Source organism: Pseudonaja textilis, chromosome 7, assembly GCF_049901715.1.
Source record: "Pseudonaja textilis isolate UNSWEBS1 chromosome 7, rPseTex1.2, whole genome shotgun sequence".
Taxonomy (NCBI): domain Eukaryota; kingdom Metazoa; phylum Chordata; class Lepidosauria; order Squamata; family Elapidae; genus Pseudonaja; species Pseudonaja textilis.
Window position 1 is genome coordinate 50,381,035 of NC_141996.1, and position 27,581 is coordinate 50,408,615.

At 38.3% G+C, this 27,581-nt stretch overlaps 1 protein-coding gene and 1 long non-coding RNA gene across 5 annotated transcripts in view; one reads left to right on the forward strand and one right to left on the reverse strand.

Moving 5' to 3' along the window:
- The window catches only part of LOC148125334 (uncharacterized), a 42,808-nt gene extending 40,265 nt beyond the window's left edge, over positions 1-2,543 (reverse strand). The window contains exon 1 of the long non-coding RNA XR_015744349.1: positions 2,389-2,543. This is a non-coding gene — a long non-coding RNA (uncharacterized LOC148125334). The remainder of the gene's footprint in view (positions 1-2,388) is intronic.
- On the forward strand, positions 623-27,500 carry IFNAR2 (interferon alpha and beta receptor subunit 2). 4 transcript variants are annotated; one of them, XM_026700587.2, is made up of 11 exons: positions 627-1,017; positions 5,116-5,203; positions 12,953-12,994; positions 15,640-15,763; positions 16,867-16,953; positions 18,242-18,355; positions 20,067-20,248; positions 20,720-20,862; positions 23,871-24,033; positions 24,233-24,351; positions 25,523-27,500. In XM_026700587.2, exons 2-11 carry the CDS (start codon positions 5,164-5,166, stop codon positions 26,147-26,149), a joined length of 1,641 nt encoding a protein of 546 aa, XP_026556372.1. In that variant the 5' UTR covers positions 627-1,017; positions 5,116-5,163; the 3' UTR covers positions 26,150-27,500. The 4 variants fall into 4 exon arrangements, with proteins under 4 accessions (XP_087793706.1, XP_026556372.1, XP_087793704.1 ...); XM_087937578.1 differs by lacking the exon at positions 627-1,017 and adding an exon at positions 3,913-4,052; XM_087937579.1 differs by lacking the exon at positions 627-1,017 and adding an exon at positions 4,037-4,056.
- Positions 27,501-27,581: the final 81 nt, after the last annotated feature.

Below are 27,581 nucleotides of genomic sequence, written 5' to 3' on the forward strand. Positions count from 1 at the left end.
TATGTGGAGTATGAAGAGTGTGGGTCCTCGAACGCTGCCTTGGGGGATACTGCTGTTAGCTGGTGCAGGTTAAGGTTTGTTAGGAATCTATTTGATCTCCCACTCACTGCAGAGTTGGTCTCCCAATTGATATCTGGATAAAGTCTCCTATTATTACTGCGATATGATTCCTACATATATTTGTTAATTGGGTAGCAAAGAATTTGTCTATTTCTTGATTGGTTGGGTGGCCTGTACACCAATGGCAATGTCACTTTTTTCCCTTTTATATTGACCCGTATACATTCTGGATGAATTTAATCTTTGATCATGTGCATTTCTGTAGATATGTAGTGGTCTCTCACATATAGTTTCAACTCCACCTCCTCTTTTTGTTGATCTGTTTCTTTTGAACAATTTGTACCCATCTATCAGTACGTTCCAGTCATGGGTTTCATCCCATCAGGTTTCTGTAATGGCAACTTTGTCATACCTACCCATGTGTACTATTGCTTCTAGTTCACCCTGTTTGTTCCCCAAGCTTTGAGCATTTGATAGTACTTTTTGAATGAACAAGCAAGTATTAATGACCATTTAAGACTTTTATGACTGTCCCTGGGTATCGTTCCTAAATCTCCTAATTGTTGTTTGGGTTTTTCTTTTTTTCCCATCACTCCCTACCTCATTGTTTGATTTGTTTTCTTGGGATTGGTTCCCAAGCAATTGGTTCGAGCGGCCAAAACTTTTTATCATGAAGGAAGAAAGCAAGCATAACAAACACTGCGAGGGAGGGAAGGCTGTAGTTCACCCACACTACTTCTTTCCTAGGTCGAAGCGGCGCTTCTCCACTGCCCCAAAGCAGGCCCCCGAAGCCGAGATGCGGCTGCCTATGGTATCTCCGCCCTTCCCTCTCGAGTTTGCTTTCACTTTCGGAATCGCGGGCCCACCGGCCGGTCTTCAACGAGCGGCCACCAAAGGGTTTTGTTGGTTTTGCTCCGACAGAGTCTGAGGCGGAGAAACGGACCGCTCCTTGGGCAGGTGAGCCAGGCATGGGACCAACTGCTGTACGTACTCCAGGGAGGGAGGAGGGAGCGAAGGAAGGAGCCTCGGCCGCAAAGCGCTGACTTCGCGGCAGGAGCCGAGGAGCCTTGGGGAACGCCCGTTGCGCCCAAGGGTTTTGCCTTGGGGGCTTCGGCGAGAACCAGGCCTGGCACAAGCAAGTTGTTTCCCCCCCCCCCCTTTTCGAAGAGCCCGGAGCGGGGCGTTTCCTCTTTGCCACTTTCCAAGACTGGCAGAGAGAAAGGCGAGGCCGAGTTTTGGGCTGAGGTTGGAAGAAACGGGGCGAAACTGCGCCGCCGCGTTTGGCACGACCGCTTTTCCTGTGGCGTGAAGCAGCGGCCCGGCCCGAAGGAGACGGGAGGCCACCCCGAGACCGCGCGACACTCCGCGCGCTCTTCGACCCTGAAAACGGCCCCGTGCTCCCCTCGGCCGCAGGGCCGCAGCGAGCGAAGGATTTAGCCGAGCATCCTGTTGAAGGGTGGAGGGAGGGAGGTTGCTGCAGCCTCAGCGTCTGCTGCTTCCTGCCACCGCAAGATGACAAAATAACCGAAAAACTCAGAGCCGTCTTAGCCCTAAGCGTTGATCTAACTTGCCGCCGCTCGTCCCTGAAACCTGCAACACACACACACACACACACAGCAGCTCGTGCAGGGACGCACCTGAATAGCTCTGCGCATTCAGACGGAGCTGCCTAATGATGACTAATACGGGTAGATCTCGACCTACAGCAGTTCGTGTAGTTCAAAATTACAACGGCACTGAAGACAGTGACTTAAAACCATTTTTCATCGATACAGTCTTTGAAGCATCACTATGCTGGTGTGATCAAACTTCAAATGCTTGGCAGTTGGTTCATACTTATGACGGTTGCTGTGTCCCAAGGTCACCTGGTCCCCTTTTGCAACCTTCTGACAAGCAGAGTCAAAGGGGAGGCCAAATTCACTTAACCGGGTTGCTAACTTATCAACTGCGGTGATTCACTTAACAAATGAGGCAAGCAAAGTAGTAAAATGGGGCAAAACTCACTTAACAACAGAAATGTTGGGTCAATTGTCATAAGTCGCAAACTATCTTTACGGGTCTCTATGACAACCAGTGCAGGGAAGGGGGAGAGGTTGCGGTTTCCTTTTCGCCTTTTGCCCCAGAAAGCTCCATTGAAGAAGGCAGATTTTGCTTACAGAATTAGGTGGGGGGGAATCATTTATTTGTGAAAGAAATTCAGAGTCCAAGGCAGCTTATTCTCTAGCAAATGATCTTCTTACATTTGCTGGATACTAATAATTTATTAAACCCTTAATTCATGCTATGGAGGATCTTAATGTAAAGTATGGTAAATTTATCAACACGTACCTTTTTAAAATAAATGTGAAGACAGCAATAATACTTGCTTCTTCATTCAAAAAGTATTATTTCCTTCCAGATAACACAAGGCACATTATTTGGAAATTCAGCATAGATGCCATGGCCTTTCAGAACAAAATAAAAAGAGGAAGATAATGCAGATGTAAGGTTGTTTGCACTCAAGTATGGTTTTGTGATCTGGTTTCAGTGCCAGTCACTTCCCATTTGTTGTGAGAATCAAGTAGTTGTTTTTAAAAGCTTGGGTGCCTAAATCAGAAACTTTACCTAAAAAACTTTCTAAAGCAGCCTTCTTAGGCCAAGCTTCTTGGAGATCTGTTTAAAGTTGATGTGTCTTTACATGTGTAGGGAACACAGCATATATATCATGTGTCCTGTTGTCAGTCCTACCTAATTTGGAGAATAAAAGCATGCACAATTTGTTTTTAAGGTTTTTAATTAATTTTGAAAAATAATAATTCATTATTCTTTCATTTAGCATTTGTCTTATTTGAACCTTTTTCTTAAAATATATAACATTTTACATTCAGAAAAGAAAAATGTGTTATTACTGTTATAATTCTAAGATGTGATCTTAAATAGCTTTTTAGAAGGCATCTGCATGAAAGCAAAATTAGTGCAACAAGACAAAAAGTTTTGCTAATAAGTGTTCATATCCATGGGAACTTTATTAACATAAAATATTGTACCTTTGAAATACACCCCCCCCATTTTTCGAGATCTTTTTAAAATAAATATGAAGACAGCAATAATACTTGCTTCTTCATTCAAAAAATATTATTTCCTTCCAGATAACACAATGCACATTATTTGGAAATTCAGCACAGATGCCATGGCCTTTCAAAACAAAAAGAGGAAGGCAATGCAGGTTTAAGGTTGTTCACAAGTGTGGTTTTGTGATCTGGTTTCAGTGCCAGTCACTTCCCCTTTGTTGTGAGAATCAAATAGTTGTTTTTAAAGCTTGGGTGCCTAAATCAGAAACTTCAGCTAAAAAGCTTTCTAAAGCAGCCAAGCTTCTTGGAGATCTGTTTAAAGTTGATGTGTCTTTACATGTGTAGGGAACACAGCATATATATCATGTATCCTGTTGTCAGTTTTTGGAATTAATGTTATATCCATCTGCTGTCATTGTCAATGTTTGTGACTCTATATATTCTAAGTAGCAGCAAAACAAGAATATTCGGCTGTTTCAGGGCTGAAACTATCTCATCCCCAAATATCCCATTCTAGTCTCAGCAGAGCTGTTCCAATATCACCAAAGTATTCTAACATGTGGATAGACCATTCTGATCTTACCAGAAGTTGTCCCATCTCTAAACATTTTGTACATTTCTAATAAACATTTCAGCAAATGACAAGTGTTATAATTTGCTGTAACGCAAAAAGAGAGAGCATTCTTAGCTGGTTGGGCATGAAAGCCTACACTTCAGTACTATTGAAAGTCCTTTCTCATAGCTGTTGACTGTTGTGTTTCCAGTTTTTACACACCTTTGCACATTTTAAAATTACTATTATTTGTGCTGTTTTTGTCATTTGTTTGTCTTCGTCTGAGCTATGAAGACAGGAATTGTATGTCAATCAGAATAAGCTCAAATCAGAATGTCTTATAAGAATTGAAAAATAAACTGACAAACAAACTAACATTAACAACAAAGGTTGGTAACTGCTTCTACAGTTTGAAAAATTGGACCTTTACCTACAGCATAGCTTTGTCAGCTAATGTTTTACTTTCAAGGTTTATTAGAGTGTGTTCCTGATTTGATTTTAAAAGTCCCTCTTTAAGTGAGATGGGCAGTTCAGAAAGGTGAAAAATAAATGAATAACAAATTAAGTTATGCACTTTTGCCACATTGAAATCAGATAGCTCAGTTTATTGTGATCCTATTGAATTCAGTCAAAGCCAAGCTTGGCTTCTTTATCTTTCTTCTTTGTAATTGTGCATAGAAATTACTCTAAATAAGAGAAATCTATATCTGTGTGTTTATACATAAAATATGTACAGCCATCAGTGATTGTCTGAGTAAGGGTTCCAGGAAAAAAAAGATTCATTAATTTGGCTTCCTCTGTCTTTCAATTGCTCTGGTGCATTCTGGAAGCTGTGGTTGAACAAATGGATTGCAGTTTTGAATTGCTGTACCGCTGCTTGAATACTAAGTAACACTGGGTGGTGAGCTTTAAAAGTACTTAAAAGCAAAGAAATATCATGTCTTTGAAGTTTCAGTTCCCTCTTTTATAGGAACTGTTGTGCTATAAGTTGCACTTTTAGGCAGCTTATAGCATAACAGACAGCTGGAGAAAATGTTGATTTCACAAATTTAACAAGGAGCTCTTACATACAGTCAGTCTTCAACCTTGGAGTGTTACATTGAGTTATATCACATTGTATCCTTTGGCAAAAGCTTCAGTGACCAGAAGCTCTGTGTGTGGGTGTGGGTGTGGATGTGTGTGGTTGTGTTTGTGGATGTGGGTGGGTGTCTTCGCATACATTGTTTCTCATACTGTCCTGGAGTTCCTCCAGCTCTTTGGAGCAGACTTGAATAGCAGAGGCCTGCCGAGAAAAGAGAGATAACAGAAAATAATTTTCCTCTCCCACTTAAAAGCATCTTACATCAAAAAGCCTTATTTGAATAGGAGGATATAGCAAAGCTTTAACATTACAATGCATTAAATAGCCAAGTTTGTTATTATTTGAACACTGTTTCTTTTGGTCCATTGCAGATGCCCAACATCAACACTTCAATTGCTAGGATGTGTTTTTAAACTACAATGGCATTTTCCATGAAACCACTGAATGTCTGCAAACTTGGTAAGTTAAATTTAATTAGAGAGAATGTAGGGCGGGGTTTTTTTTTGGCTGCCAGTTTCTTCTTTGTCGTGTGTTATCATTGTGGGAGGAGATTTGTCCAGGAAATGTGATCGCCTCCTTCCATCTGCCAAAAACAAATTGTTTATTTGAAGCATAGTATTGATAAACAGTCTTCAAGGTGATACATTAATTGAAGTCACAGCAATAGCAGTCCTACCTAATTTGGAGAATAAAATCATGCACAATTTGTTTTTAAGGTTTTTAATTAATTTTGAAAAATAATAATTCATTATTCTTTCATTTAGTATTTGTCTTAGTTGAACCTTTTTCTTAAAATATATAACATTTTGCATTCAGAAAAGAAAACTGTGTTATTACTGTTATAATTCTAAGCTGTGATCTTAAATAGCTTTTTAAAAAGCATCTGCATGAAAGCAAAATTAGTGCAACAAGAAAAAAAGTTTTGCTAATAAGTGTTCGTGTCCATGGGAACTTTCTTCACATAAAATATTGTACCTTTGAAATACCTCCCTAATTTTTCCAGACATTTAAGCTTTGCATAATACATGTCTTTCCTTAAGACGTTGTGGACCTTTCAACGCATAAGGTTTTTAAGAAGAGATTGGACAACCATTTGCGTGAAATGGCATAGATTCGCAGTGGTGGCTGACCTTTTGGGGCTCCTGTGCCAAAAATTGTGTGTGCGCTTGCATGCTTACGCTCATGTGCCAGCACCCAGAAAACAATGCGCGTGCCCCCATGCCCCCTACGCAATCCCTCCCCCTACCTGCACTGTGCCTCACATCTTATTTTCTGTGGGTTCGAGGCCTTTTTCGGCCTCCCAAAGGCGTGAGGAAGGCTTCTGCAGGCGGAAAACTAGCCCCATTTCGTCAGTTCCGGTATATTCGGAAAAACAGGAAGTGATGAAACTGGGCTAGTTTTCGGCCTGCAAAGCCTGCAGAAGCCTTCCTCACGCCTTTGGGAGGCAGAAAAAGGCCATAGAAAATCAGTGTGAGGCACGCACATGCACAGTGAGGTAAGTTTGCCTGCAGCTCACATGCCGGCACAAATGGCTCTGGCGTGCCATAGGTTCGCCATCATGGGCATAGAGTTTCCTGCTCGAGCAGGGAATTGGACTTGAAAGTTCCAACTTTATTATTCTGTTATACAATTATGTCACAGTAAATGTATATAATTGTCTGTTGCCCGGCAATCATAGTTATGATGAAAACAGAGAGTTATCCCTTTTCATGGTTGAATGGTTACTACGTTCTGTCTGAACATCTTTACAGTAATCCAATTTCCTGATATGTACAATCTTTTCTCACTGATTTACAGTAGCATCTGGCACTTATTTTTTCATCAGGATATAATGTTCTCTTGAAACTCACATTTGTAATAGACCAGTGGTGGTGAACCTATGGCACACGTGCCAGAGATGGCACTCAGAGACCTCTCTGTTGGCATGCGCACCGTTGCCCCAGCCCAGCTTGGTTGCATTTCTTGCCGTCGTTTGCAGGGAAACAAAAGTTTGTGGGACTAAAACAAAAAGTTCACTCAATCAATTCCAACTTCTCATGAAAGAAAAAGATCTTGCGAAGGTTTTTTTAGTCCCACAAACTTTTGTTTCCCTGCACACGATGGCGAGAAACTCAACAGAGAAATGCGACGGAGCTGGAAATCAGATAAGGCAAAGAAATGCTGGTGGCGGGGTGGGCAACCCACAGCTCCAGAGCCGCATGCAGCTCTTCCATCCCTCTGTTGCGGCTCCCTGTTGCCCTGTCACGACAGAGGGATGAAAGAGCTGTTGCCCTGTCATGGTGATGGCTGGAGCCTTAGTATGGGAGCGAAATGCCCCTGCACTTACCTTTGCTGCCTTCATCATGGTACATTTGCTGTTGCTGCCTCCATGGCCTGCCTGCTGCTCTCGCAGCACCTTGAGCAGCACAGTGAAATTTAATGCACTTCACCATGGGGGAGATGGGGTCCCCTTCTCCTGGAGCCCATTATGACGCAAAGCCACAATGCAACCCTACATCATCGTTGGTTCACTCTTGCCTCCCGGGTGTCAGTTGCTTTTCCTGCAGAGCTGCCAGTGTTGTGATGCCCCACCTCCCCGCCAGCCATTAGTATTCCAAATATCCACAGCTATTCCTCAGTAGCATGTTGAATGTCATTCAACTGGAGGGCCCATCATCCACCACTTTGTATTATTTATGCAGCTGGATTCCTTGGTACAATACTTCTCTTGCACAGAATGAAATGATGCATTTGCCATTGTCATTAAAGTAATAATCCAACTCCAGCATATTCTTATATTGTTGCTACCTAATACAGATCCCTGTTTTCTTTAGCTGGGCATTTCTTTAGTTTCATGTCTTGGATGACAAAGCTGGGAATACATACTTTTAGGGCACACTATGTTCTGTATATTAAATATCTAGTGATTGCACAAAAGAGGCTTAACTGATAATTTTTAATTATTCTATGAGGGCTTGTCTTTCATTTGCAAAACTTGCTGGTTGAACTAACACATTGTACTAAGCTAGAGTTTATGTTTATCATTGTTTGTTGAAAAGCTATGGTTATCTAGCTAGGAACTAATGCCAAAGCCCCCAAATTCTTTGCCTGCAAACCACAGTGGCTAGATTCACAGATACTGAACTAAAACCCACTGATGGCTTTGTACAATATGTGTTTTTCTATCAGATAGCTTTTGCACCTTCCACTCTTTGATCTTAACGTCATTCTTTTTTTTTATCTCTTCCTGTTTGTGGGTATTTGGCCAAAAGATAGCTTTTACAAACGAATAATATTATGTTGTACTTTCATAAGTCTCCCAACATAAAAGAAATGGTCTACAATAAATAATAAAACAAGAAAAGCAAATTTCAGGGTTTTTTAATTGTAGTGAGAGAAAGCCAAATGCTTGATTGTTATACAAGTACTCCTCAACCTACAGCCATAATGGAGCATGCCCATCATGGTCATAAGTCCTGACAGTCATAAAATGAGTTAGCCATATGTCCAATCCAATTTTAAGATATTTTTGTGTGGGTCATTAAGCGAATCAAAGATTCACCATGGCTGTTGTTTTGCCAAAAAACCAAAAATAACTGCTGGGTTTTGGCAAAACCATCATAAAACGCAGTCACGTGACTGTAGAATGCTGCAGATGTACATAAATGCAGCCCAGATGCTGTGTGGTCAAAGTTCAATTACCTGACTGCATGTGTGTGATTGTCAGAATTTTGAATTGAGGTTGTGAGTATCCCCTAAATAGGTCCATTGTAGCTTTGGACAGTCACTAAGTGTCCAGTTGTAAGTCAAGGATTAACTGTATCAAACAAAAACAAAAAATGTACTCCAGTAGGGTATGATCCAATTACAGTTAAAAATTAGAGAAAAGTGGCAAATTGCAGAAATACTATAAAGTCAATATATACAACAATACATTTACCATTGTCCTAAAAATACTACTTACAAATATAAAATCTATACCTATCTTCTACCTGACATTGCTAATAAAATACATTGCTCAAAAAAATAAAGGGAACACAAAAATAAGACATCCTAGATCTGAATGAATGAAATATTCTTATTAAATACTTTGTTCATTACATAGTTGAATGTGCTGACAACAAAATCACACAAAAATTATCAGTGGAAATCAAATTTAGCAACCCATGGAGGTCTGGATTTGGAGTTACACTCAAAATTAGAGTGGAAAAAAACACTATAGGCTGATCCAACTTTGATGTCATGTCCTTAAAACAAGTCAAAATGAGGCTCAGTAGTGTGTGTGGCCTCCACGTGCCTGTATGACCTCCCTACAACGACTGGGCATGCTCCTGATGAGGTGGCGGATGGTCTCCTGAGGGATCTCCTCCCACACCTGGACTAAAGCATCCCCCAACTCCTGGACAGTCTGTTGTGCAACATGGCATTGGTGGATGGAACGAGACATGATGTCCCAGATGTGCTCAATTGGATTCAGGTCTGGGGAACGGGCGGGCCAGTCCATAGCATCAATGCCTTCATCTTGCAGAAACTGATGACATTCCAGCCACATGAGGTCTAGCATTGTTGTGCATTAGGAGGAACCCAGGGTCAACCGCACCAGCATATGGTCTCACAAGGGGTCTGAGGATTTCATCTCGGTACCTAATGGCAGTTAGGCTACCTCTGGCGAGCACATGGAGAGCTGTGCGGCCCCCCCACATGCACATTTGTGCCCCACTGGAGGTCATTTTGTAGGGCTCTGGCAGTGCTCCTCCTGCCCCTCCTTGCACAAAGGCAGAGGTAGCGGTCCTGATGCTGGGTTGTTGCCCACCTACAGCCTCCTCCACGTCTCCTGATGTACTGGCCTGTCTCCTGGTAGCGCCTCCATGCTCTGGACACTACGCTGACAGACACAGCAAACCTTCTTGCCACAGCTCTCATTGATGTGCCATCCTGGATGACCTGCACTACCTGAGCCAGTTGTGTGGGTCGTAGACTCCATCTCATGCTACCACTAGAGTGAAAGCACCGCCAGCATTCCAAAGTGACCAAACCATCAGCCAGAAAGCATAGGAACTGAGAAGTGGTCTGTGGTCACCACCTGCAGAACCACTCCTTTATTGGGGATGTCTTGCTAACTGCCTATGTTTTCCACCTGTTGTCTATTCCATTTGCACAACAGCATGTGAAATTGATTGCTACCTAAGTGGACAGTTTGATTTCACAGAAGTGTGATTGACTTGGAGTTACTTGTGTTGTTTAAGTGTTCCCTTTATTTTTTTTGAGCAGTGTATATAGCTGGGCAATCCTGCCATCTAATTTTACAAACTGCCATTCAGTGTAACTGACATGCTACCAGTGGGTTCAGGGCTTCTGTCAGGTCATAAATCTTCTCAAATGGAGGTTCTTAAGTGGTACTCTGAAAATGGATTTTTGTGGAGTAAATGTGTTTTAAATGTTCAGTAAAATTTCACCATTAAAAAAGGTACTTCTATTTATTTTATATCTGCTTTTGGACTTGTTTCGGTCATCTGGTTACATCAGATTTGGGCATTTTAGAATAGGCACTTTCCCATCAACAGAAACAAATCTTAACTAACAGCCCTATTGATTCCAGCAGATTATGAGCAATATAATATTAATATTTGAAAATATGTTGAGATCATTTTTAAAGAAAGTAATAAATGGCAGTATTACATTAGAGGACAGTGGTTGCTGTCAGATGGAATAGAGCAGCCTTCTACAAGCTGGTATTTATGTTGGTTGAAGTACAAGAAGATGGTTTGTTCAATTAATCAATTTATATGAGTACCTAACAGACAAATTATGTTACTATGTGGCTTATATCAGGTTAAAAAGAAACAAAAAATAACTAACTAGACAAACAAACACAAAACAAAAATAACAATAAAAATATAGTACATTTGAGGCCAGCCACAATCATCATAGCAACATTACAAAATGATCTCTAATTTCCTGGGGGGAAGAGCCAGGCTTTGCAGAAGGCTGTTTGGCTCAGCGCTGTCTGAATCTCAGGGGATATGTGGTTCCATAAGACAGGCACCATGACAGAAGGCAAGTTGCTTGAATCTCATGAAATGGCATTGCTTCATAGAGGGAACAGGATGAACCTGCCTATTGGACCTTGTGAGAACAGCTGAAATAATCAGAGCCGGATAGTTCAACAAAGAACCTTTTTCCAAGAAAGACTTCATAAATGATAACTTTCATCTTGAATTACCCCCAGAAGCCTAATATAGCTGGTGTAGCTCAAAAAGTAGTGATGTTACATGGTGCCCTGTGGTTCAGCTATAATTATTCACATCACTGCATCGTGAAGCACTTGCAGTTTCCTGATGGTCTACAAGAGGAAATGTATGTAGAACACCTTGCAATACCACAAGAGGTGATTACAGACAGGGCCCTCCAGTTCAGGAATGGAAACAATTGACACATAAGATGGATTTGGGCCTCCTAGCCATTGCAAGTACCTGCTATTCAAGCAATTGCTGAGGGTCCAAGAGAACTCTCAAATAGTACACTTCCATAAGTTGATGGTTCTTGCATCTAGTGGTAGTGCAGAACTAAAGTCCACAGCTATACTAATACTCTAGAGCTGTGTTGGCGAACCTATGCCATGCGCGCCAGAAGTGGCATGTAGAGCCATTTCCCCAGGCACATGAGAAGTTGCCTGGAAGAGCCCCACTGCACATGCGTGTGCCGCTGCCTGGCAGCTGATTGTTGGGTATCTGGCGCACGTGGATGGAGGGGGGATTTGCGGGAGATGCATGTACAGGGACGCGCTGTACATGAGGGGATCCCATGCACATGTGCAGATGCGCTGAGTGCAAGGGGGAATTGTGTGCACATGCGCAGATGTGCTGTGCGTGAGGGAAATTGCATGCACATGCAGAGGCATGCAGTGCACGATGGAGAATTGCGTGCACATGCCTGGCACACGAGGGGGGTCGCATATGCATGCGCAGGGAGTGTGAGGGCCTCCAGCATGCATTGCTTTCTGGGTGCTGGCATGCAAGTGCGCACAAGAGGACGCGTGCGCAATTATCGGCATGGAAGCCGAAAAAGGTTAGCCACTACTGCTCTAGAGGAATGCAAAGAATGCTATAAATTTTCTGTTGTTTGTGCCATTGTACAGAGAATAAACAAGAAATTTCTTAATATAGGAATTTAATAGTGCATAAAAACTGGTTTTTATATACAAAAAATATCTAAGTACTCCCAATTTATTTGATTATAATTTATAATAATAAATAATTATTTGTCTGGAAGAAAAAGAGGATAACAAAGAAGCAAACATTCAATCTATATATATTAAAACAAAAATAACACTCATGTATCATCACAAAATCTCCAGAACTATAAAGCCTGCAAACTTGAAATTTTGCACATATGTTCCTCTTGGCTTCTAGGTGCTCACTAAGAAAGGATTTTTTTGAAGTGACCATCAGAGCGTTAGTGTTTTGTATATTATTATTAACACGCTCTGATGCTAAGGAGTTCTATTACTCCTCCCCACCTGAAAAGAAATCTGTTCCAAATGCAAAACACAAGCAGAGGGGAGGAGTTTCAGTTTTAGTTTCACAGCACCAAGCAGATGCGCTTACAGTACAGTTGAGTTAAGCCACGCCCAGGCTCCTTCCTGTCTCCTTCTTGCTCACACAGCAAATACTGTTTCAGTTTCCATTTTTCAGTTTCCAAACAGTCCTCAACTCTCATACACACTGACAGGACGCTAGCCAGATGAATACCGATGGATGCTGGTAGGCAGAAGCACAATTCCCGCCCCCCTATTTTCCTCCCCAAAAACTAAGCCCAAACACATAGTTTCGTAGCAGAGCGCAGGTATAGAACTAGTATCCAAATAAATCTAAATATTATCTTTACTACTTTAAAAAGTATATCGGTTACTTTAACTTTTTGCAAATAGCAAATTCTAAATAAACTTAAATGTTTTGGAAAATTTGGAGATAAAAAGTCATGAAGGAGAGAAATAGGGATAATACACCTGTAACCATCCTTAAAGATGATTAGATGCTCAAAGCTGCTTATGAAATGTTTTCTGACATAAAACTACTCAGTAGCAAAATACCCACCCACCCCAGTCTGGAAGAAAGTCATGAATCTCTTATGCTAAATTCTACTTTATATTAATTTTCCAACTATCTATTTATATATGGTCAAATAATTGTAGAATTTTTCCTAATATTTGTTTTGTTTAATTTACAGTATATATCAGTGCAATAACTTTGACTTTTAGCAACTTTCTTGGTAAGTGTTTTTCATGTACTATAGAGATCTTACTAGAGATGAGTTCTTACTGATAGCAACATCCCGGAAAGTGATAAAAATTCAATCCATCGATCTATGTAATGTTATGCCAAACTATGACTTAGTGTGACATAAAGATCAAGCAAGCCTCTGCTTCACACACATCCCCTACTCTATTTTATCCTTTTCTTGCATAGCTGGGAAGAAAATTTTGGAAGTGTTTATTTTTAGTTTTTTTTTAAAGACTGCTGATGTTAAAATGAGTCCACTTAAAATGAACCCTTCAAGCTTGGCCTGTCTGGGATTTCTGTTCCATTCATTAAAACCACATCAACTTCTTCATCATCACCGACAACAGTATGATGTTGGGAGGCTGCAAAGCAAATCACCAGCCTCCAGCATTAACCTTATCTCCAAGAGTTCCTTGGTCCCCATATCAAGCAATAGGTATTCTTAGAAAATAAATGTGCCGATTGGTTGCAATCTAATACTTGATTTAAATTATATCCAGCAAAAATAAATGGGATATAAGTATTTGGACTTGGAGCACCCTGGGTACTTAAACGGGGTGGGAGAAAGCACCAATTTGCATTATGGCCAATGGAACATTTTTCAACTATTTATATCCATCATTGACTCAATTGGTGTTCTTGATCACAGAAACCCAGGGAAATTTCATTCTGTTTGAAACCAGCTATGCGCTATGCTGATTTTTCCTACTTTCCAAAATGATTTTCTTTACTATTTAAAAGATATAGGTGAAACTCAAAAAAATAGAATATCGTGCAAAAGTTCATTTATTTCAGTAATGCAACTTAAAAGGTGAAACTAATATGTGAGATAGACTCATTAAATGCAAAGCAAGATAGTTCAAGCCGTGATTTGTCATAATTGTGATGATTATGGCTTACAGTTCCTGAAAACCCCAAATCCACAATCTCAGACAACTAGAATATTACAGGCAATCAATAAAATAAGGATTGTACATAGAACAATATCGGACCTCTGAAAAGTGTAAGCAGGCATATGTACTCAGTACTTGGTTTGGGGCCCTTTTGCAGCAATTACTGCCTCAATGCGGCATGGCATGGAAGTTATCAGCCTGTGGCACTGCTGAGGTGTTATGGAAGACCAGGATGCTTCAATAGCTGCCTTCAGCTCTTCTGTATTGTTCGCTCTCATGTCTCTCATCTTTCTCTTGGCAATGCCCCATAGATTCTCTATCGGGTTCAGGTCCGGTGAGTTTGCTGGCCAATCAAGCACAGTAATCCCATGGTCATTGAACCAGGTTTTGGTGCTTTTGGCAGTGTGGGCAGGTGCCAAGTCCTGCTGGAAAATGAAGTCAGCATCCCCATAAAGCTCATCTGCAGAAGGAAGCATAAAGTGCTCCAAAATCTGCTGGTAGATGGCTGCGTTGATCCTGGACTTAATGAAGCACCGTGGACCACCACCAGCAGATGACATGGCTCCCCAAATCAACACAGACTGTGGAAACGTCACACTGGACTTCAAGCATCTTGCAGTGTGTGCCTCTCCATTCTTCCTCCAGACTCTGGGTCCTTGGTTTCCAAATGAGATGCAAAAGTTGCTCTCATCAGAAAAGAGGACTTTGGACCACTGAGCAACAGACCAGTTCTGTTTTTCTTTAGCCCAGGTAAGACGCTTCTGACGTTTGTTGTTCAGGAGCAGCTTGACAAGAGGAATACAACATTTGAAGCCACTGTTCAGGATCCATCTGTGTGTGGTGGCTCCTGATGCACTGACTCCAGTCTCAGTCCACTCCTTGTGAAAGTCCCCAACACTTTTGAATGGCCTTTGCCTGACAATCCTCTCCAGGCTGCGGTCATCCCTGCTGCTTGTGCACCTTTTTCTTCCACATTTTTCCCTTCCACATAACTTTCTATTAATGTGCTTTGACACAGCACTTTGGGAACATCCAACTTCTTTTGCAATTACCTTTCCCTCCTCATGGAGGGTGTCAATGATGGTTTTCTGCACAGCTGTCAGGTTTGCAGCCTTTCCCATGATTGTGATTCCTACTGAACCAGACTGAGAGACCATTTAAAGGCTCAGGAACCCTTTGCAGGTGTTATGGCTTAATTAGCTGATTAGAGTGGGAGACTTTGAGCCTAGAATATTGAACCTTTTCATAATATTCTAATTTTCTGAGATTGTGGATTTGGGGTTTTCATGAACTGTAAGCCCTAATCATCTCAATAATGACACATCACAACTTGAACTATCTTGCTTGGCATGTAATGAGTCTATCTCATATATTAGTTTCACCTTTTAAGTTGCATTACTGAAATAAATGAACTTTTGCACGATATTCTAATTTTTCGAGTTTCACCTGTAGCTCTTGTGCCTCCTCTTCCTTCTGCCTCTTCTTTTTCCATGATTTTGCATGCTTCTTTCTTTAAATGTATATAATGGTGACAAACAATCTGCTTGATGCATGAAGCCAGGATAAGATGGACAGCTAGTTTTGGATTTGCTAATAGAACCATCAAATTGTAAAGTAGGATAGAGGGAAGAAAAGGCTAGGCTTAAGCTATAAGAGAAATAGACATGGCATGTCCTGATACATTTGTACACTCTGGTTGATGTATATGAATATGCAGTGAGAGTCTTTTTTCCCTCACAAGAAACATCTAAATCAACACTCCGGCTGACTATGAACAAAGAGGATTTTGAGTACATTCTAATGTGGAAATCTGGAAATAGTTCAAGGATGCCAGCATGCTACACAGTGATGTATAGGATGAAAAGGTTTCTATCTGTTTTCTTTATACATATTTATGTTTACATTTTGTAACTGTTTACAAGTAATCATAATGGACAAAGTATTATTTTAACACAGGTGCTTAGATACTGCTTCAATAAAAATAAAAATAATGCAAATGTTTAAAGGTCAGTAGATTTATTTGGTACATGTTTGTGAATTGGACACAATTTGATCAAATGCATCGGATATTATTTCTTAGAAATACCTAGTAAAGTTGGGGAGTGATTATCATTTTGTGAACAGAGGCCATCCTTCATATTTTTAGGAATAGCACAGAGCATGGGATGATAATGCAAAGTAACCAGGCTATGACATACATTTGAATGGCTCCAGATTTTTCTGTATTTTCCTGAACGTAAGGTAGAATTTAAAGAGGGTTGTTTCTTTAATTCTATAAGGCCTATTATTGGGAATACAATTCAGTATTATCAATTTCCAGTCTGACAATGATAGAAAACTCTGAAAACAATTTTCAGCAAATGGAGTCAGAAGGATCCTGGTTGCTCCATATACTTGGACTTTAGATGCTGTCCTATATGAACCTAAAACCAATCGAAAATCTTGAGGCAATATAGCATTGCCTCAATTCTTGGTGTATTCATGAGGTTAAAGGAAAGTAAATGACAAAAAGTACATTATGAGATAATTGATGCAAACCTTTGACCTACAGTATATACTTGCATCTAACACTAAACACAAACATACCTGTTTTGTGAATATTTTCATCATCATAATTTTACTAGGTGCCTATAAATGAAAGAATATCAGTCTGTTATGTTCAGGTGAAGTATATTTGCAAAAACCTACAGTTATCATTCAATTGGCAAAATGTTCTCATAAATAAATATATATATATATATATATATATATATATATATATATATATATATATATATATATATATATATATATATATGAATATGTTCTTCATATAAATAAAAAATTCAATTATTACTGTCAATGACAGTAATTAGCACTTTTTCCTATTTGCTGGAGATAAACCTAGAGCAAAATGGCTGCATTTATTGAATGGATGGGGAATTCGACAGAAAATGGAAGGAAAAATATCTTGCTTTATTTTCTTTAGCAACTTTGGCTGTAATTTACATACCATGGGAGCAACGTCGAAATCAGCAGTAAAGGGCCAGGAACAAGTTAATTCTTATAACTCCAGGCAAGTTAAATACTCTTGAAAAGTTGATGCTCCTATCTATATTTGTTCTCTTTCGTTTTACTTCAAGGTGTTCCACTGTACAATTTTTGTCTTCCTGCTTTCTGTATTGTGAAAGACAAGTATTTTATATCAATGCACAATAGGCCAATGAATGACAGTTTAAAGATTATAATATGTCTTAACATTCCCACAATATTTGCTTTGGAGTGAGGTGAATTTGAGGCTCAGAATTAAATCAGGAGCATATATAATATAGATCTTGAACTAAGCTGGGAAATCCAGGTTTGTGCCTTCATATGACCATGGAAATCCATGGCTGATTTAGAGCCAGTCCTCTCTTTTAACAAACTTCCTGAGAGGTTGCAGCGTAAGAACAAAATAATAGGAGAATCCCATGTCTATCATTCTGAGTTGGCAGGATATAAATATAATAATAAAGATTAAAATAAAATCAAAGATGGTAGGCAGAAAAATATAGGTAAAAAAATTCATTACATAATTGGTCTGTTCTACTTGGGAAGATCAGATTTACTGATCTTTTACTCAGTCTTCCCCATTTTTCTGTTTCAGCATGAACTGTTGTGTATGGGGTTTTAGACATGTAGTGGAATAAATATAGGCTGTTCCTGAATTTAAATGGTTCACACATAGTGCACTGATCCTTAATTTTCAACCATAGCTTGTGTCAAGTTATAATTGATTTGATATCCATAATGGATGGTTTCACAGTCATGCTAAGTACAAACCAAAGAAACTGTGCTTTAGATTAAGATAGTGTATTAACCCAGTCATTGATTTTAATCAACAGCGATCCTCAAAATAAAACCAGTTCTAAATGTCTTATTCAGTAAATTCATTTAAACATTGTTGTGCTTTACTCAGTATCTAGAGGAAGAAACATCCAGGAACGGATCTGTCTCCTAGAACAGGGGTCTCCAACTTTGGCAACTTCAAGCCCAGAGGACTTCAACTCCCAGAATTCCCCAACTCCAATTCTGGGAGTTTAAATCCTCCGGGCTTAAAGTTGCCAAGGTTGGAGACCCCTTTCCTGGAATATCTCCTTGCCTTGCCTCACTTTGATATCTGATGCCCTCTGCATGTGTACAGCAACTCCCCGAAGGAGTGTACCAGTTTGAGAAAAGCTTTTCTTAGACTGTAGAACTCTTAAGAAAGATTCTCAGAGGAGTCTGATGTCTTTATAGACACTAAAAAAATGGGATGATTTATAGTTCTTTCTTTTTGATACTTGTATCTCTATCACAGACGTTCCCTTTCCCCCCCCCACCAGGTCTCAGGAAAGCCAGGAGCCAGACCATCATGTTCTGGGACCAAGGGAGTTGGCTACTTGCCCAGCTTTCTCAGAAACAGATGCACAAAGAACATCAGTGAAGCAGGATCTAAGGTGGAAAAAGAAAGTAATTCTTAGCAGAAACCCAGTAAAGGCATCTGAGGTTCTAAAGGATCTTAAATATTTTCACTGAAATCAAGAAAAATTCTGAGATCATCAAAGAGTTTGAAAAAATATTGACTTGCTAGCTCTAACCACCCAAATACACCCTCCCCTCATTATAAGTTCCAATGAACCTCAAGTGAACAAAGGTTGAGATATCTCCTATATGATACATAAACATGACATCTTTTTGTAAATTGCAGATTTATTATTTATGCACACATGTTTAAAATTTTAAAATAAGAAAACAGTAAATATAGCAGATTCAGACAACTTTCCAGTTGTATTTTGTAATACCTCCTTTCAAATGGTTCCAAAAATTAATTAAATTAATTAAGAAAAACTTTTGAAATCCTTTCTTATTCTTCCTTTCAGAATTTTTTCTAGCTCAGAAATATTCTTCCATGATTGATCTGGAGATGTATTTCAGACTGTTTTCTTTGATTTTTCTTGCTTTTGTATGTGTATGGGTATATACTTGCCAGATGTCACATAAAAAAAAAATCAGGGGAAGGATAAATTGTTACCAAATTCTGTAATATTATTACTCTCTTAAGTGCTAAATGAATGTGTTACTCCCCCAGATAAATAAATGTGATACTACTCCCCCAAATAAAACTAAATTGTATGCAATGTCAAAGAAACAAATGAAACTGTTGTGATTCATTAATATTTTAATAAATAATTAAACATGGGAATTGAATCTTCTCTTAAAATTTTCTCTGGGTTTTGCTCCCCATGTTCTCTGCACAAACCTGATGTTTGGTCTGCTCTCATCCAGACCAAATATAAGTGAGTTTGGACAGAACACCTGTTCTATCTCATCATCTTAAAAAGTCATTTGCTCTTTAAATTGATACCTATCTTCCAGAAGTCATGATCCATACTTCAGCAATATCTGGGTTAAGGAAAAAGAATAGTTGGAATAGGAAGAAAAACAAAAAAGGGGATAAAAATGGATGCCCTTTGAGCTGAAGGGAACAAATCACTAGCTCGGGAAGAAAGAAAAGAGAGATGACCTAATTACCCATTGCTAAAAGCATTGAATTCGTCAAGCCCTCCCAAATAGCAGTTATACTTTCAGGCTAATTTTCTAAAGCAATTATGCTTTCCAGGAGCAGGCAGAGTATTTGCACTTCTTGCTCATTTCTTTGTTTTTAATAGCATCTGTTAATTCTTACCAGCGAATGTAAGCAAATCTTCTCAAAGATACAGTACCTACAAGGAGATCAGGAATATTTTTGAGCAAGGAGGGTTCTGCCAGGGAGAATGGGAAAAGAAAAGAACTAAAAATGAGAACTTTCTCAATTATAAGAAACAATAAAGTTGTTATTTCTGCCAAAGGAAGTGTTACAAAATTGGAAGGGTCTTCAGATCTCGGTAACTGCCATGTTTACTACTTTATCACTTTGAATCTATGCACATAAGTAATAAACGTCCATTGAAATTTGCAGAAAAAAAAGTTTTTAACTATAAACCATGCAGAGATTTCATCAACCATGAATTCATTGAAACATAGTTTTACCAGGGTGTCTAATCTTGCATAGACAACTTAATATACATCTAATTTGGGCCCAACATATTTTGGCCAATTATCATACACTTCTTTGGAATCACTGTTTTCTTACTGAAAAATATTGTATTCTTTCTTGTTTTTATACAGTGGCATAAAATCATACTTCAATCATACAGTCCAGGAATGTGCTAACATAACAAGACCATTATGTAATCTGACAAATGAATTTGCAGATTTTTGCCAGGGAACTGCACTTATTATAGTACAGCAAGACACCAGCAATGAAATAAATTATTCAGATATTCTACCATTCAATCCATATACTCAACGTAAGTAATTTATTCCTTCCTTTTGTTTGTTTGAATCATGTATTAATTTTGACTATCTCAAATCAGGTCATTTTCCCTTTGGGAAAATAAATACTTTTTGTTTATTTGTCAAGCAAGTTAGCCTTGATGACCTTTCTATTCAGTTATACTGTTCATTTAAGGAGAATTTTAAAAGCTAGGCTAGAAGTTAAGAGTAGCACAAAGAATCAGGTTCTATATTGAGGGCTGACTTTCAGAATCAAAATTGACATTGATGATTAAAGCAAACCAATAACACAAATATAAAATTAAAAATATTGTATGTATCTTTCTATTGGAAATATTATTTATAAGAATCCACTAGGTTTGATTAGAAATCCTACAGAATTTCCAAGGTACTTATATTTTAGGCTATTACATTTGCTAAGATTAAAAAAATCTGGATTGCCAGCAAATAGTATTGATAATTTCTTTTATTTATGTTTTAATCAGGATGCTTCAAGCCACCTCAGTTTAATATTTCGGTTTGTCAAAACTGTGTAAATGTCACAGTGAAACTTTCACCTTTGTTACTTAAAATTTATCAAAACCTTGATTATAGAATCACAGCGAAAACAGATGGTCTCAAGGAAAACGTAAGTAATTGATTATTAAGGTTAAAGGGAATTGGTAATTAAGAAATGTGCTAAGATTTTTGCTTTTATAATATATATCTCAGCTTCAGATGTGTTGCGCTCACATCATTTTCAGCCATCGTGTCCTTGGTTTCTTCCAGTTCAGTGTTTATATTCATTGGTTCTAAATGGAATGATGGAATCCAGATGGACCAATTTGCTTTGTCTGGGTTCAGAGTGCCAGCTGAACTTTATGGGTTGAGTGGTTAAGGCTAATATAGAAAATCAATGGTCTTACTAGCATACAAACCCACACAATGAAATGAAATTAACAGAATATCGAAACGCATTTTAGTATGTTGACATTGCAATGTCATCCAATTCAGAAACACAAATTACAAAATAAAGCTAGTGTTGATATTGCTGTTATGATTGTTGTAGTTATAAGTTATAAACTATATGTATCAATAACAACTCCCCAAACCAGAAAAAACAGATTACCCATAACAATAAGGAAGCTTCAATCCAAAAAAAAAGATCACTTTGGTGGAAAAACAAATCTGGTCACATTGCCAACTTCAAAAGCCAGTACAAAAATTTATGCCACCGGATAAAGACTGAATGCACCAATTATCACATTAAACAAGAGGAAAACCTTCTACCAATTCCATCCGCGCTTTCTACAATTTTACAAACAACAAACTAAAAGACTCAAGATCCATCCCACCCCTGAAAGGACCTAATGGTAAAGACTGCAACGATTACACCATTAAGGCCAACCTCTTTAATGCATTCTTTGGCTCAGTATTTGTAAACAGCAATGGATCATGCCCAGTATTTCCTAGTCGAGCCAAAGACAACTACAATGATCTAATACATATTGATTTTACAGAAGACAATGTTGAAAAAGCACTACGCAATCTAAAACCATCTCTAGCTACTGGACCAGATGGAATATGTGCCTACTTCTTAAAAAAGCTATCCACTGCCATAGCCGAACCTTTAAGCATAATCTTTGAAAAATCTTTCAGGACCAGCTCCTTGCCTAACCTATGGCCACAAGCCACAGTCATCCCCATCTTCAAAAAGGGAGGCCCCAGTCTAGTTGAAAATTACAGACCAATCTCTTTATGCTGCATCACCTGTAAAGTCATGGAGTCAATTATTAACCAATCCATTATCCTCCACTTAGAGACAAACAACCTACTCTCTAATAAACAATTTGGTTTCAGAAAAAAACTATCCTGTAATCTTCAACTCTTACACTGCAAAAACATATGGACTACACAACTCGATCAAGACAAAGCAATAGACGCAATCTACATAGACTTCTGTAAAGCCTTCGATTCAGTGGTACAGGACAAACTCCTAAAACTAAAATCTTATGGTATCTCTGGACAACTGCATAACTGGACAGAAGTATTCCTGTCAAAAAGACAACAAATGGTCAAAATTGGGAGCATCTTATCAAATTCTGTACCTGTCAACAGTGGTGTCCCCCAAGGCAGTGTTCTAGGATCAACTCTCTTCATACTCTACATAAATGACCACTGTAATCATATTAAGAGCAACTGTGTTCTCTTCACTGATGATGTAAAGCTATTCAACACCACAGACAATACAGCTACCCTTCAAAAAGACCTCAACTATGTATCAGAATGGTCAAACAAATGGCAACTTCAAATGTCAACAAATAAGTGCTCTGTCTTACATATTGGCAAAAAAAAAAGAAAAGAAAATACAGGCTGAATTGTCAAGACCTTGTTGATGATCCAAACTCCATCAAGGACCTTGGAACTCATCTCTAATGATCTAAGTGCTAGAGCCCACTGTAACTACATAGCCAAAAAGGCATTAAGAGTTGTTAACCTAATCCTACATTGCTTTTTCTCTGGTAATATCACACTACTAACTAGAGCATGCAAAACATTTGTTAGACTTATACTTGAATACAGTTCATCAGTCTGGAAACCACATTACGTATCTGATATTAACACAATTGAGAAAGTTCAGAAATATTTCACAAGAAGTGTTCTCCGCTCCTCTACTCGTTGCAGAGTACCTTATGTCACCAGACTTGAATTTCTAGACCTAGAAAACCTAGAACTACGCCATCTTTGGTCTGATCTAAGTATAGTATATAAAATTATATATTGCAATGTCCTACCTGTCAATGAATACTTCAGCTTCAACCATAACAATACAAGAGCAAACAATAGATACAAACTCAAGATTAACCACACCAAACTTGATTGCAGGAAATATGACTTCACCAACAGAGTGGTCAATGTCTGGAATATTCTACCTGACTCTGTGGTTTCTTCCCCAAACCCCAAAAACTAACCTTAGACTTTCTACTATTGACCTCACCCCTTTCCTAAGAGGCCTGTAGGGGGCGTGCATAAGCGCACCAACATGTCTACCGTCCCTGTTCTTTTATTTTCTTTTATGTATTCATTTCATGTATTCATAACTATGTTTATCCTTATACCTATTATCTTGTAAGCAATTGACAAATCAAATAAATAAAATAAAATAAAATAAAATAAAAATAGTATTATAGTAGTAGTATTTAGAGCACTTTACAAAATATCTCACTATTTCTCTAACCCCTATATAGAAAATGACATTCTTAAATAGAAAGTACAATGGTACTTCGATACTCATTGTCAGTTGGTTCCTGGAAGCACAGTAAGTACAAAACCGATGAGTACCAAACAGATTTTGCCAATAAGGAATAATGTAGTGAGTCACAAGGCAGCCAACACCAACAAGTTCTAGCTTGTGCATTGACTATTAAACAAACAATTAGTATCAGGACACAACTTTGGTGTCAAAGTGTGTTGCATGCCAAATTATATTAGTTTCAGAGCAGTTGAGTTACTGCTTTGAGTTATGGTTGATGTACCATTGTAATTGCAAAGTCATGCCTTGATTCCAGGTTAAAGTAGAGTTTCACCAATTCACTTCCTTTAGCTTTATCCTTTCAATGCATTTTAAAATAATTCACTTTTTTTTGTCTTTTACAGCGTATTGATAATACAAGCAAACAGGATAGTTTCTTCACTATTCTGGAAGATTTGCATCCAAATAAAAATTATTGCATTGCTGTTGAGGTGTCTAAAGGTTTTAATCAACAGTGCACTCCCACCATTCCAAAATGTATTATGCTTGACTCCAGTAATAGAAAAGGTACAATGAATTATGAAACAAGAAAAGAATGGGTCAGAGCCTGTTTTATTTTGTGACTAAAAGACTAAACATTTGTTTAGCATTTCAGTGTCTTTTACACGATTACATTATGGTTTTTTGTCTTCCTGACAAAACCAAGTAGTTTTGAAATAATCTGCAAATGCATAGTTGCTTAATGAAATATATTTTTAATCTGCAGATTATACTAAACTTTCAATCTTGGCTCCAGCAATACTAGCATTAGTGCTAGTCGTTGTAGTTTGTCTGTACAAGGTTGGTTGTATCCACTTTAAAAGGAGGACGGTACCAAGTATCTTGGTAAGTAGTGTGGCAAAATATTTCTAACTTAAAATTTGTATGTGTTAGGACAGTTCAACTAAAGACAATGAAAGGGATTCCAGAAGAAGCTACATGTCCCTTAACTCCATTTAATATTCCCTATATTTCTCCTGTACTTCATAGACTTGGGGTGATGTAGCTTATTCATTAGTTTAAAGACTATTTCTCTCATAATGGCTGTGAGAGTGCTCTTCATTTTAGTCTCATATGTTTACATATTCAATTCAAGTGCCAAAAGAAACAACACTCTTAGTTTGGCTGTATTGCTGCAGGACTTGATATACAAGTGGATTTGAGCTTACAATCAGGAACCTGCGCAAGATTTAAGAAGGCTTTTTTACAGTATGTAACTTTAGAGTTGATTTTCGAAGCAAGATTAATTTGATGTAAACAGCCGGCTGATAATCCAATGGAATTTTATTTTAAAATATACAGGCTATGTTTCTGAGGCTAAGTGAATTCCCATTAATTATTATGTGCTGCCCCTGGTGAAACACTACATCAGACATGGGGAAATGTTTTCTGTTCAAGGGAAATCCTTTGAACGGGATTTGAAGCAGATTATACCAGAGTTTGACAATAACAGTAGTAGTGAAACTAAATTGAAAGTCCTGCCCTCTGATAATCATCTATCTCTCTGTGCCAGAGAACACAAGGTACGCCTGAGTGAAAAGTTGTATCTGTCACATGCTTTCTTTCATTTATGAACAATAATCAAACAAGGCTACAAAAGCCATCTCTGCCTTCCCACTGAGAATATAAAGCCCCATTGAATTCTAGCATGTGCCACCTCATCGCTTTTTTAACAGAAGTGAAGAGTTGGGGCTCTGGTTGCCAAGAGATTTGCTGAGAGCTTTTATGTCCGTTCGTTTTTCCTCATCAGAGAAGAAGGGAAGTAAGAACCAGTACCTAGTTACCCACAAGGGAACGCGGGGCAGAATTAAAGAAGAAAGCATTTGACATTCTCAGGAAGGAAAGTTTAATAAAGCCCCAGCATTAAAGATACGGAAAAGCAAAGAAATATTATTCGTGAAATGAATATATAGATGTTTCAGGCTTTTTTTTTTAATGACACATCAATACTGTTTTGAGGGCATCTGTGAATGTTTGTGCATACCAACTTATGTTTTGTTTTGTTTTGTTTTCCTAGAACATCAAATCTAACTTGGCTTGTTTAGTCTCTGAACCAGATCTTGAAAAAATTTGTGATGTCCAGGTCCAGGAAAGTGAAGTGCAACAACACAGTGATGATGAGACCAGTGAAAGCGATGCTGAGAGTAACTTTGATACTAAATGTGACATCTTTAACCAGATTACACCATTCTCTGAGGTGGACATCACTCAGAAGATATTCACTGGTTGCTCAGCTACTACAAATGAAGTAACCAGAACTTTAGCAGAAAAAAATCAGAATGATATTGACAAAGGCAGCCCAATTACCCCATTATATCCTTCTGAAGTAAATTCTGGCCATGTAGGAGAATCAGAACGTACAGTCTGCTTAAATGTAAACTTAAATACTGTGAAGCTAGGAATATCGGATAAGAAACTGGATTTTTCTACATTTGACCATGAAGATATACTAGACTTGAATGAATCTCGTATTTCTGAATTTGAACCAAACCATATCACTGAAATGCCAGATAGTCAGAGCTTTGATGTTCAAAGTCCTCTATGTTCATGGGAAAATCTTAGTGTCTCTGGAGAAAGTGAATCATCTTATTCAGAAACAGAATGCACCAGTGGATATATGAGAAGATGTATCCATGTAAAGTGACAGAGCTTCCACTGTCCCTCCCTTTGAAAGGCACTTTTGGGAAGCAGTAATTTAGAACAGATAAATGAACTCTTTCTTCCATTTCTTCATTCCAAATTAATCCTAAAATGATCATGTGATTCATTTAAACAAGAAACAGTGTTGGCATTTGACTCCCTGAATTTATATCACATGTGAAACTTGGTTCCTATGGATACCAAAATATAATGTAATTACATAGCTCATTGTAAAGAGCTACACTTTATAGAAATGTTGTGATTGGCAAACTTTTTTCTATAGTTGCATGCCCTGCCTTCTCGTCTTCATGATGTGCACTAGCTGGGAATTCTAGAATCTGCACCTGCGGCATTTCAAGAAGCCAACATGTCTGGATTTTACTTCTCCATCATGCAGCTAATGCATATATTTGTCCTGCTGTTTTAGAAATCTAAAAATTAGCTGCTTTTTCTTGTGTTGTATTGATTCTTTTATTTTTAACAACCTTAAATGTCTTAGTACATGACTTTATTACAGGGCAATTTATTTCTCTGTGATTCACTTAACAACTGGCAAGAAAGGTTGCAAAATAGGGCAAATCTTACTTAAAAACTGTCTTATTCAGCAACATAAATTTTGGATTCAATTGTGTTCATACATCAAGGACTACCAGTACTATGTGAGATTGTTGTTAGGAATGTAAGTCACCTAACAGTTATCTCAGGTCCTCCAGGAAAGAACTCTGGAGCTTTTCTCTCACCTACCCTGAGGAATGCTTTTCAAATATTAAGGCATCTTGGCTCTTTTAGAAAACATTTGTCCCTTTTAAAATATTGCTATATTGAGGTTTCAAAATGTTGCTGTTCCCTATTTTCAGTCTACTATTCATATTAGGAACATATGAGATATGAAGGAGGGAAGGGAAGGGAAGGGAAGGGAAGGGAAGGGAAGGGAAGGAAGGAAGGAAGGAAGGAAGGAAGGAAGGAAGGAAGGAAGGAAGGAAGGAAGGATCAAATTAATGCACAAGAGCATTGCAATATTGTTAAATGGACTAAATTGTTTCGATATTCTATGCTAGGCCTTTGTAAGATGTGTTGGCTTCTAATCTTTCTAGGTTTGGATCAAAGTATTAATGGCAATCTTTAAGGTTTTAAACATTAACATTAAACATTTGACAATATCTGAGGAATCCTTCCATATATTCCTACCAGGATTTCAAAGGCATTGTCAGAGGCTGTTCTTTAAAGACCAAATGAAATTCGAAGTAAAAACAGACATGTTAATCAATGCTAGTATCTATCTTATTCATGAAAGTCCTATATATTTTTTGCATAACCCAACCTTTTGTTACAATAAAAAATTATAAATAAAATTATTGGGAACTATTTTTACATATTTAAACATTCAAATCTCTCTCTCTGTCTCTCCCTCTGTGTGTGTGTGTGTGTGTGTGTAT

What these genes read in the sequence shown, in the direction of transcription:
- IFNAR2 (XM_026700587.2), top strand. Translation starts at nt 5,164, where the DNA reads ATGGCATTTTCCATGAAACCACTGAATGTCTGCAAACTTG. An exon ending in ATTCAATCCATATACTCAAC is followed by an intron (nt 20,249 to 20,719) that starts GTAAGTAATTTA and finishes TGTTTTAATCAG; the next exon opens with GATGCTTCAAGCCACCTCAG. An exon ending in CAGATGGTCTCAAGGAAAAC is followed by an intron (nt 20,863 to 23,870) that starts GTAAGTAATTGA and finishes TGTCTTTTACAG; the next exon opens with CGTATTGATAATACAAGCAA.